This window comes from Euprymna scolopes, chromosome 1 (genome assembly GCF_053919585.1).
Source record: "Euprymna scolopes isolate OS-2025 chromosome 1, ASM5391958v1, whole genome shotgun sequence".
Lineage (NCBI taxonomy): Eukaryota > Metazoa > Mollusca > Cephalopoda > Sepiida > Sepiolidae > Euprymna > Euprymna scolopes.
The window spans coordinates 184,799,552-184,812,673 of NC_136482.1; the positions used below are offsets into that span (position 1 = coordinate 184,799,552).

The 13,122-nt window shown below is 30.6% G+C and overlaps 1 protein-coding gene across 1 annotated transcript in view; it reads left to right on the top strand.

Annotated features, from left to right (window-relative positions):
• Positions 1-13,122, top strand: part of LOC145278224 (myb-binding protein 1A-like) — a 102,889-nt gene that overhangs the window by 477 nt on the left and 89,290 nt on the right. Inside the window, exons 2-3 of the mRNA XM_080130514.1 lie at positions 10,563-10,670; positions 11,799-11,888. Coding sequence (XP_079986640.1) covers positions 10,563-10,670; positions 11,799-11,888 — 198 coding nt within the window. The remainder of the gene's footprint in view (positions 1-10,562; positions 10,671-11,798; positions 11,889-13,122) is intronic.

Genomic DNA, 13,122 nt, shown 5'->3' on the forward strand with positions numbered 1-13,122 from the left:
ACTTGGATATGTTTTTCGTGTTTTTATTCAATGTAACATGTTTATTCAGCTCGAAAAACATACAGTGTTTACCGATGTATTGGAAATTTTAAAATGGCGCTCGATTCTTTCTTTAACACGGTAAGTTTGGGGAAAGTAGTTAAAAATCAAAAACTAGACAAAATACTGAGTTATAAATTAAAAACTCGCTCAATATATGTTACCGTGACATAGGCTGACATATATTCGGTGGGCTTTTAACAGTATTTTTCATATTTTTTAATTTTTAACTTCTTTTTCCGAACATACCGTGTCAAAGAGAGAGTCGGGCGCCATTTTAAATTTTCCAATACATCGGTAAACACTATGCTTTTCAAGCTGAATAAACATGTTACATTGGATAAAAACACTAAAAACATATCCAGTTTGGTAGAAAAGTAACTTATCTTGCCTTTGATAACATTTAGTTGTTGTATATTTGTTTTTTAACAACTTTTTCAAATCTATATGTACAGTAATACAAACCCCCATTTTGTTTTATTTCTTATTTTGGAGTGAATATCGAGCCTTCAAAGACTTCGCGGCGTCTGTTCTAGTTTTTCGAACCGAATAAACATTTTACATTAAATAAAAATACTAAAAGCTTAACCAGTTAGGTAGAAAAGTAACTTTTCTTGCCTTTGATAACATTTATTTGTTAGATATATATATATATATATATATATATATATTTTTGTTTTTTTGACAATTTTTTTTCGATTCTATGTGTATAGTAAAACAAACCCTAAGACCTACATTTTCCGATGTATTCCTTAAAATCACTGGTCGCCATTTCGAATATTGTTGTTTACAAGTCAAGGTGTATCAGAATTTTTGTTGGAATTTTTGACACCCCTAACACGAAACTGCGAATAAAATATAAAAAAAAACTCGTAATTTCTCTTTTAAAAGTGGGTTGTTTATTTTCTTTATTGATTATACTTCCAAAAATAAACTATTAAAGTGGTTTTAAAAGTAGTAGAAATATATTTTTTTATTTAAAAAAAAAACTAATGAAATTGATTGAATTTTACGAGCTCAGTATTTTTCAATTTTTAAACTTTAACAATCAATCAAAATTTTTCTATTGGTTCAATTTTTACGATATTTTCAGGGTCAATGTGAAATTTTATGCTCTTTCCAATAAACTGAATATAATATTTTAGACAAACGTTTTATATATCACGAATTGAATATAAAAGATCAATAAATAATATATTCAAATTGAAAACAAAAAAACTAGTGTTTTTATTTTAGAAATTTACCTGTAAAGTTCGAAGTTTAAAATCTTTTTTTTTTAAGCCATGTTGTATGTTTTTTTATTTTTTTTTAAATGAAATCTTGGTCCTTGCTCCATCAATTGAAAAAAAAATTAGGGCTTGAATCACATTTTTCGAGTAGTTATAAGCTTGGAAAGACAGGGGGTCGGATTAATTCACACCTCCCATTTTGAAATGTCTATTAAAAAGTAAGTAAATAATTTACTCACCAAATTGAAGATAAAAGATCAATAAAATTTAAAACAAAAAAAAAAGTAGTGTTTTTTAGAAATTTACCTGTAAAGTTCGAAGTTTAAAACCTTTTTTAAAAAAAACCCACGTTGTTTGTTTTTGTTTTTAAATGAAACCTTGGTTCTTGCTCCTTTAATTGAAAAAAAAAAAAAATTAGGGCTTGAATTACATTTTTCGAGGAGTTATAAGCTTGGAAAGATGGGGTGGAATTATTCAATATTTTTCACAAAATTTCTGACACACCTCAATCAGGCCTCGTTTTCGAAAACAATTAAACCGGATCTTTTTCATTTTTTTCATAATCTAAGTTATAAATAAGAGCAAAATAAGGGAGATTTGAATCCCCCTCCCTAAAAAAGCGAGAATAATCTTTTCTTTTAAAGCCAGTCTCACGACAAAAGATACTCACACGCTCTATGAAATCCTTAGAGCAAATACAACAATATATATCTTTTCTGCCGCAAAGAAATAATTTTCATGATATGTAGAAAGCAATTTTTTTATATAAATTTAGCGTAAAATGAGAACCCACTTTCTGTCCAACTGGTGATAATTTTTGTTGTGTTTTGGGCTGTCTGAAAGCCGTTTTGGTAAAATTTTACTTAATTTCCACTTTAGCAATCACCTTTAACATGATGACTTTTTTGTGATGAACGAATATCACATTTTAAATTTCCACAAAGAAGTAGTTTTCCGGATATTAAGCAATGTAATTTTTTGTTATTAGTGGTGGCCATTTCTTAACGCGCAAACGCATGCATATTTTTGACAGTACTTGTGCATACAGAAATAGCCACCACTGTCAGTGTCAGAAACTGATCTTTAGAATGCGTGAAAAAAATTGAATAATTTGACCTCCTATCTTTACTAAACACATAGCTAAAGATATGGCAGAAACACTAGAGGATGACCTCCAATCTGTAGTGAAATGGGGACAAAAATGGATTGTCACATTCAATGCGGCCAAGACTAAACTTGTTTCCTTCAATAATTACAAGAAACCTTCTCTACCACCTATAGTAATGGCCAATGAGTCTTTTTCTGAAAGTACATCTTTTAAACTCCTTGGCCTAACGTTCACAGGAAACATGAGTTGGAATAATTACATTGAAAGCATTGCCAGGACCGTTGCTCAGAAGGTGGGCTCTCTCTCTACCGTGCTAGAAAATTACTAACACCTGAAAGTATCCTGTACCTCTACAAGGCCACCATTCGCCCATGTATAGAGTATTGTTGTCATATTTGGGCTGGTGTATCTGCTACTAGTCTCTTGCTTCTAGACTAGGTTCAAAAGAGAGTCGCCAACCTGATAGGTTCTGAACTGTCATCTAAGCTTCAGCCTCTGTCCCATTGACGAAATGTTGCATCCCTCTGCCTGTCCTACAAGTACTTTAATGGTGAATGCTCTTACGAATTGCAAGCACTTGTGCCCCCCACAACGTAAACAACCTTGACAAACCTGACGGGCAGCTAAATCCCACGCTCATGCAGTAGAGATCCCTAGATGTAAAAGAGTTTTCTACTCCAGTAGTTTCTTTGCCAGAACCACTAGACTTTGGAATTCCCTTCCGGGTCCCTGCTTCCCCAACTATACTGACATGCAGAAGTTCAAGTGTAGCGTGAATCGACATCTTGCTGCCCAACTCCCTACATAATACCCCAGTAGCTGTTTCCCCTGATAGTAGCCCCCTACACCAAAGTGGCGATGTACCTTGTTTGGGGTGAAAATGTAATAAAAAAAAAAAAAAGCTTATAACTACTTGAAAAATGTAATTCAAACCCTAATTTATTTTTTTCAATTAAAGGAGCAAAGACCAAATTTAAAAAAATAACAGGTTTAATAGCAAATTATGCAATATTTGTTTTAAATTGGTTTTCTTTAAAAAAGATTTGAAGAAAATCAACAAAATTTTACTTACTTTGGTTATAAAAAATCGATATAAATTTGAAAAAATCACTTACCTATAAAAAATACTGTTGAATGTTTAGTTCCATTCTTCATTGTTCAGAATTTATCCATATTTATTTTTAAATAAAACAATTTTTTAACAGACTATTTGAAAAAAGCGCGATCACGCAATCATTTTTACGTCTTTATCGAAAAACCAGAAGTAGCTGTTTGTCCTTGTTTAAAACTACGAATGGACAGAAGGCAGTAAAAACCACACGTTAGCGTTAACCATCTAGCTTTGTGCCTGAAGAAATATGTGTTCCCATAGTTTAAAAAGTCAAATTTCACTTATCAGTTTTTGCCTTGAAAAAAAAAATACAGCCGAGGAATTTTTTTTTTCTTTTCTCAAAGAAATACATAAATTTTTGATTTATTATATTTTCATTCTTCTTTATTGAGTGAAATTTTTTTTTTTTAAATATCTAAAAAAGGAAAACATTGAATGAAATAGAAAAAATTGTCATCAGCATCCATTACTTACTGGACAATATAAGCATATAGGCTTCCAATTAAAAAAAAAAATCAAAGTGGTTTTTAAAAAAAAGGGGTTTTACACTTTGGACTTTATAGGTAAATTCATTTTTAGCACAACTAAATCTGCAAAAAAAAAAAAGTTGTTTTCTAGAGTGAGACTGGTTTTAAAGGAAAATTTTACCAAAGTGAGAAATAAAATGATCCACCTACATCTAAAAAATATTCAAGAAAATACCAATGCATATAAAGGGTGTTTATTTAGATTTGTGCTTATTTAGGAAAACAAAACAAAACAAAAAACCTTTATGGTGTACCTACTTGTCATGGCATGGAGATGTTATATTTCAAAAATCACTAAAATTGATTAAGTATTTTTTTTTTTTTAAGAAAAATCAAATTTCAGGACTTTTTAGCGATTAAAAAGTTTTTATTTTGAATACAAACAAAATCTCTGTAGTCAAATAAAAGTGTCAACTTTGAATTTTGGCAAAATTTAAAACCCGGCACACAGCATTTCTACCATTTAGCTCATCGTAAAGTTTAATTTTTTTCCTCTCTCATACATACATATGTATATATAATAATAATAAAATGGAAATACTTTTTCTCCTGCCACTTTCGACATTATAGGATAGTACGGAAATACTTTCTATGCACAACTCTTACGCTCCCCACTCCCTAGCCCATAGTACATACATTTTGTCCCTGTTTTACAATTTCTATTTTTGTTCCTGTTGGATGTACTCTCTCAAATATGTAAACCCGAGAGAGTAGCCAAGGCTTTCTTTCACTCCAAAGCAAATTTCTCCTCTTATGTAACCTAAACTCACTGCTTGGTTTTCTTTTTTGTTTTAACTTCTTCGTATGTAGCTGGTTTATGATTTGCCTTTCAATAGTGACCGCCAAATTTATGGTGTGTTTTTGATTTTTGTAACAGAAAAAAATCTACCAAAAACCATGTAATTATCTAATCAATATAAAATTTTCACTGATTAATAAGTAAATAATGCACTTTTTATATGTGTATATGGGTGTTCATATTCATTGTAGAAATATATTTTTGGAGACTTAATACCCCCCCCCCCTTTCTCATTTGTTTCTTGTTCAACCCCTTTAAGTCCAAGTGATCCACTAAGCACACATTCATTTTGTGGTAGGAGGGTGAACTAGTTGAGAAAAATTTTTTTTTTAATTTCACAGAGTGCTTTGATGTCAAAGATTGAAATCCGAAATTTGAATGTATTTAATTTTTTTGTCTTTTGCGTTTTGAAGTGTGAGATTCATTGAATATGTTATCAATAATTATTATCTTTCAGATGGGGATAAAAAAAAAAATTTTTTATGAAAATATTAACATAGGCATACTTTTAAATCTTTAAAAAATAAATTAAAAATTTTATTTTAGAGTGTGTAAACTTTTCATGTACCAGTACATAAAAAATGCTTTAGCGAATTGATACTAAAAAAAAAAAAAAAAAAAAACGGTGTGAAAATTATAAGTATTAATTATATCTGTGTATTATGTTTTTTTTTTTTTTGCAAGATACGGTAGCCCATTACGGTTTACAAAAAGTTCTCATTTTTTGAAGATTAACTATTACTATGAAGACATGGATTTCCGGAGATGAGGGTTGTGATATTCCAACAAGTTGCATCCCCCCCCCCCAGATGGTTCCCAAAAACGGCCCTTTTAAGGGCTACCAATTCTAATGAAAGCCTTTGTCAACTTTTTATGAAATAAAGAATTTTGGGGAAATACACTATGATCTAGTTTATGGAAAAAGATTGTGGCTCATTGATTATTATTAATTAAAAAAAATAAGAAAGGAAAAATGATTTTTAATCATGAAATTAGAAGCTGACTAAAAGTGATATTAAAACTGAATATATTTCTCATGCTAAAAATTTGTTTGATGTAAAAATAGAAAAAAAAAGCAGTTTTTCTTTACTTTGAACAAGTATTAGGAAAAATTTTAAGTTTGATTGATCAATTATTATGAGGAAAAATTATAACGTTTCATCATAAATGGCATTTGTAATTATAATTTAATTCAATTATTTAAAAAAATTGTATTTGCTTAGTGACCGCCAATTGATTGAAAACTGCTTTTTCTAAAGCTTATTAAAATCCGTTATTTCTGAACAACTTTTGGTTTTACCAGAAAGATAAAATCCTGAAGTTTATTATGTAAAAAGCAAAATTATATAATACTTTTCTATAAATTTTAATAGAATTTTAAGTTAAAAATTTTTCAAAAAAATGCGTTTGACCCAGTTATCGCTGAATGTCGACAAAACAAATATTTTTTAAAGGTTTTGAATCTATGAAACTAACTTTTTTTATATCTAAATAAAATTTACTATGATTGGCTATAAGAATATGCAAAAATATTATAATTACCTTATATTTAAATAAATTCAAATAATTCAATTATTTAGCACGATCTCATACTTTTTAGGAACCTTGTGCTTACTGCCGCCATCTTAGATTTTAGATATAGAAACAAAGTCGCGTCTAAATATTTATACAAGCAAATACAATTTTTTTTAAATAATTGAATTAAATTATAATTACAAACGTCATTTATGGTGAAATATGTTATTTTTAGCTTGTACATGTAAACACAAATTAATTTTAAACATATATTCATTAAAAAAGAATACTGCATATTTTTTAGTTTGTAATTTTTTTTTAATTCCTCTAGGCAATGCCGGGAAATGGGACCTGCTAGTCTTCTTAAATTAAAAAAAAAAATACTACTTGATGAAATTGTGTGATTTTTGGAATATATCATCTTCGTTCTGTGATAGCTATGCACATTATAAAGACTTGTAACAGAAATGATTTGTAGGGATCGTTACGTTGGCTCCGACATCAGAATAGTAAAACCAAAATACTGTGTTACATATATACAATTAATATTTATTTAAACAGAAATTATGAACAATAGTAGAATTGTGCACACGTGGGTGCGTATACGAATGAACATGCATAAAGTTGAAATGTTTGTGCGCGTATGTGTTCATTGTGTATATGTGTGTGGTTGTACACGAGAGTTCATTAGTGCATATCATATCATCTTACCTTATAACGAAGGTGCATACATTTTATTTTGAAACGTAAGTATTGCCTGCTGAGGCAAAATGAAACGTGTGTGTGTTCACATTCATTGTCCACTGTAAAAATGCATGTCTATGTCATCAGTCAGACGTAAAAAAAGGAGAGATAGGTAAATAACGGAAGTAGTTAGAGAACAGAACAGGAAGTAGAAACGCCACCTTTCAGACAAATATAAAGTTGAGACGGTACGTAATTGAGATACATTTGTGTGCGACATATCTAATGACATATCAGTCTGAAAAGTATCTGCCTGTACGTTTTTTCATTTTCATTATAAATGCAAGTCAAAATATGCACCCTATAAAGTACCAAATTTTCAGATAAATAAAAACAAACACTGGGTATTTTTTATTATGATAAACAGCAAAATGAAAAAAGTACCAACATGATAGGGTCATAGCTTTGTAGTCTGGATAATCGCCCCCCCCCCAAAAAAAAACATGTCTGTCTCATAATAAAGATGTCATATTCCAAAAGTCACGTAAATTGATTAAGTAGTTTTTTTAATATATAGAAAATCATTCTATGATTTTTAACAATTTTTATAGGAAATTTCAGCCATTATAGGGCTAATTTTTGATCTCAATAGTTCAAATTGAGTTGTATTATGGCCTACTGTTTTTTGTAGAATTTACCATTAATTGGGGCGCTACCAAAACAGTACCATAACCCTAAAAGAGAAAACACAAGATGAAAATTTAAAATTAATGTTATATTATTACCCATCCTGGGATGAGTAGTCTACCAGTTGCTCATGTATTTTTTGATTCATTATTTACTTCCATAGTGCTTGGTACAGGAGTAAAGCATAAAAACATGTACTTTGTCCATAACTCCTGCTCTAATAAGAATCAAAAATAAAGGTAAATTGGCCTATCTGAAGGAGCTTGCCCTCTGTATTTTTTTGTTTTCATCTGTTTTTCAATTTTTTCAGTGGATTATTATCAAATGGACACTACTTTAGCAGATTATCAAACAAAACATGAAAAAAAGTAAATATTTAAATATTTTTAGGTGGGTGCTCAGTTTCTAATCCAACATTCTAGTAAATTGATCATCCATTTAAGAACAACTCAGCATTTTTTGTTCAGATTTTTAATGTAGCCTTTTTTAAAGCAGTTTAGCCTTATTTTCAGATTATTTTAAAAAGCAAAATTTAAAAAAAAAAAGGCTGAACTACTGTAAAAAAGCTAAATTCATGAAATTTAGCCTAAAATCATTCAGTACTTATAAAATAGATATTCCATTAGAAATTGAGCACTCCTGCAAATATTTAAATATTTACTTTTTTTGGATAATCTGGTAGACTAGTGTCCATTCGTTAATAATTTGCTGAAAAAAAAAAAAATAGATGGGACGCCAGATTCTTCAGGTTTGCCAACCAATCTTTACCCATGATGTAAATAAAATAGCATAAACCAAAAATCATGTAAATTGATAAAGTCGTTTTATTAAAAAAAAAAAAAAATTATCATTAAACTAATTGATGCTCTCAAAACTATTTTTAAATTCACCACCAGTTATTTCCCCCCCTGAGAACTCTTTAGAAATCAATTTTAAAATCAGCCTTGAACATCATTGTTATGTTAACAAATTTCCATTAATCAGTTAAAGATGATTTCATTTATAAAAATAAAACTACTTGATCAATTCACATGACTTTTTTTTTTTTGTACACTATTTTCTTTCCATCACGGTTATTATACATCATAAAGATGTGTTTTTTCTTAGGTTGGGGGAGGAGAATTATGGAAACTCGTCAAATGTACTTATCGCAAGTAACCTATACAGAAATGTTTGTTTCATTCTAACAAAAGAATTCATTAGGTCAACGTTTCTGTTTGCTGTGTAAAAACTAAATAGAAATCGAACCTGGACCTTGAAGGGGCCTTCCTCATAGCCAGAAAGTGCTTTAACCACTTGGTTATGTTATCAGAAAGGTTCATTTATGGCACAGTTTGAAATTGTTTGCTATTCATTTTAATTCTATTTAACACAACAGGTTAATACATGGTAAATCTGTCACATCACGTGTGGAGTTAGTAAAGTGGTTAAGAACATGAATGTTCTTCTCCCCAAATGATCAGGAAACTTTGTTCCTATTTACTTGCCTCCCCACAAGGGCAGAGTTAGACACAAGGTTAGTTTTTCATGTGGGTAAAATCCAGCTTCCCAAAAAGGGGCACTCTGGATAGGAACAAAAATAAAAATCGCCTCAGTCTAGAAGGATTTCTCATTCACTGACAGAGGATAAAAAAGGTGAAGTGTAGTATCAGAACAGATACTACACTTTATTTCTAGCTAAAAGGGCAAGAAATCAGTTTTTTTAAAATTTTTTTTTAGTATATCTTTCTTGCCATCTCTTTGTTGTACAGAATTCCCAGACGCTGTATTATTATTTGAAGTAATATTATTAGGCTGCACCATTCCTCATATGAGTTTATGTATAATTGTGTTGAGGGCATCTTATTTGGGCTTTAAATACTGTTATTCTGAATATGAAGCCATGGTTTACTTGTAGAGTAAAGTATCCTCACGTTATGTTTTCTTAACAAAATCTTGTACAGAGAGGCTGAAGACACTCAAAGTATCTAGATAATTCAGATCAGCAGGGATAAACTATAAAGTTTTCGCTCTAAAGAAAACAACACTACAGCTTTATTTTAATACTTTTATTGAAAAAATCAATTCCGGTAGCTTGATTATGTAGTAGAGCTGACATCTATTCAATGTAGCCGCCTTCAGCCTCAATTACCACCTTGATACGAGTTTGGAACTGGGAGCACACCTTTTCTACAAGCGCTGGCAGGAGCTCGGCGGATGGTGGCGATCAGGCTGGCTTTGGTGTTGTGGGAGGTCATGTTGGTGATGTTCTGGATATATGACCAAATGAAGTAGTCCAACAGGTTCAGGTTGGGGGAGGAAAGGGGGCCAGTAAGAGAAGAGCCTTCTGAAGCCAGGCCTGAGTGTCTTTCTGTGGGCTGGCGCTGAATTTTGCTGCCACACCCAGAGTCTGCCAGTGGCCACCTGATTGTACCAGGTGGTCATCACATACTTCAGCATATCCAGGTACAGTGCTCCTGGGATTTGTACACAACTGGTTTCATCAAACGGAAATGGAATCCTGTCGTTTTATTTTTTTTCTAGGGCAACAATTTTATCGTTCCACCCTGAATGTTTGTATATACGTTCTATGTGATGGTCTCATAGCTTCATTCTGAATTTTATGTGTTGTCTGAGCCACTATCTTGTCTTCACAGTAGTTGGATTGGATTAATCTCTACAAATGTTGTATAATTCAACAATCACTGGCCACATTTTGAGTGATTTTCTATGTGCTTTCCTTATCTGGGTAGCTGTGGGAACATGGCCACCAGTATACTATTTTCTTATCTCTTAAACTGATTTAATTGCCTATTTCAAAATACCTCTAACTGAATATGTGATCTTCTTTGACCAATCATAATTATTTATCTTTTATTACCAGCAAACAGTGGCATGCGGAGAAGTTGAGTATTCTGTAAAACGACTCATCAAAGGATTGTCTTCATCTCGGAAATGGGTGCGCATTGGTTATCCACTGGCTCTTTGTCAGGTAAGGAATGACTTTTTGTTGGACTGGGAGAGTCGTTCACATACCTAAATTATATAACTTGTCCAGTCATAAAATATACTTAAATATGATAATCTATGCAGATTTTGTATTTATTATTATAGAACCAATACTCTATTGATTATTATATTGTACCAATATATAGAAATGGTTTCAAAAGTACAAAAAAAAAAACAAATATGATGTGGGTGCTATCAGCTGTAATCAGAACAAGCCTTATTGGTTACTGTCTGATCTAAGCCCATGGGCATATAAAAACTTTAAAATATAATGCTATTAAAGATAAAAATGTATATTTGTGCATGCATAGAAATAACAGGTTTAGTAGACTTACACCTGCTAAATTCCAATTTTTTCAATCTTGACTCCTTAGCAGCTAATTTTTCTTGGTTAAAAAATAAATCAAAATCCACAGGTCCAAGTCCCTAATATGTCAAGTTTCATATCAGTAGATAAAAAAAAGACAGTGGTTTCATAGAGACCATTCCTCTGACAGGCAAGGTTACTTTTATTTATATATATATATATATTTATTTATATATATATATATATAGAGAGAGAGAGAGAAAGAGAGATATAGATATATTTAGGTACCTTAACTATTCTCTGAGCCCAACCTTATAAAATTGAAACAAATGATATAAATTAACTGAATCACTTTGGTTTTTGTTTAATTCAACCAATAAAAAGGGTTTCATTTGCTATTGTGTGCAATAACTGTGTTGTTTTCACAAATAAAATGTCATTTGTCTTTGAATGGATTCCTCCAAGGACAGAACTTTTCATTTCAAATTGCTGAATTTGATTTGCTCTCCAGTCAGGCTTTTTAGTTGGTTTGCCTATTTTCTTGCATTTGTGGGAATTAATAATTGACAAATCAAAACCCTAATCTAATTGCATTTGCATCAATAAAGGTTTAAGGACACCCAATGGGGGGAGGGGATAAGAACAGCTTTTGGTCAACACCAGTTGACCTTCACCATTGAACACGCATATGACATGCTATAAATAAATTTTTTTTTTTTTTTTTGCTAGAAATTCTTTTTTCTTTTTGACTCTGTTGTACGAACTGATGTAAACTATGTAAGAAAGATTTTTTTTTTTTTATAGGTGTTACGACAGTTTCCACAGATGAAATTAGCCAATGTTTTAAAGATGGTGGAGGAATATTTGGATCCATCACAAGCTGACAGTCTTCCTGTAAGTATTCTTTAAAAACACTTCTCTTTGGAATTTTGAGGGTGGGGATTTTTGAATTTTCCGTAAAGAAATTTCATGATGATGCAAATAAAACGGTCCATAAGCAACATGATGCTTTTTGTTAATTATTTTTGTTTTTTTATAAACTTCTGTTAGATTTTAGTTTACAGTACACAATTTTATAATTAAATCAGTAAATCATATTGGAAAAGACAAAAATGAGAAATATTACAATTTAATACAAACTAGACTACCTGTGACTCGTTATGTCAGTATGTTATATTAGCTATGGAATTAATGTATGAGCGTGACACTTGGGACGTAAAGAAAATAGTTTTTTGTGACATAATAGAAACATTTCTATGAAAGTATATTAAAATGAAAAAAGAATATAGATAGATTTCTATGAGTCGTTCTGTTTATAATTGTTTATTTTGGAAAAAAAAAAAAACTTACAGCCATTAAATTATAAGTGGTTTGCCATACTTATAGGTAAATGTGCACTGAACAGATACCATAATACTTAAAATTAAATTCAAATTTTGATATATCTTTTAATCTAAATGCAAAAAAAAACAAAAACAATTGGGACGCTGAAAATATACACAGTAAAACAATACGTTTTATTGTCGTGTTGATTATTTATTTGTAACACAAATTAAAAAAAAACATTTTCGGGATTATTTATTTATGTAGGTAACGTAGAAGAAAATGTATGAATGTTTTTAAGAAAGGTGTATTAAAAAATGGAGGAAAAAAAAAGGAAGGCGGTGGGTAAATCGCCGTTGTAAATTGTTTGTATGGTTATCAATGGGTCAAAGTTGATTTATTTATAAGAAAATTGCGACAGTATAGTTGTAATACAGAATAGTTGCAAAACATCCCCACCCTTCCAATGTTAAATAATAATTTCTAAATAATAACGTTAATATTTCAGTACGCAGGTCAAATTCTGCAAAAGTAGCGATTTGTGTTTATTTGTTTACGCTGTTATGGTTTTATGTTTATGTACGCATGTGCAACCGGAAGTCGTGAACCGGATGTGGGGTTACAACACCTGTTACAAGGTCATTTGAGTTCTATAATTATATAGATTAAAATGTTGGTAAGCAAATTTCTTTTTCTTTTTTATTATTTAATAGCAAGAATTTTAGAAATTCTTTGAAATACTATTGATTAAATACAAACTTTTTTGATTATAAAAGATTTTAAAAAAGATTGTTAAATTTTTAGT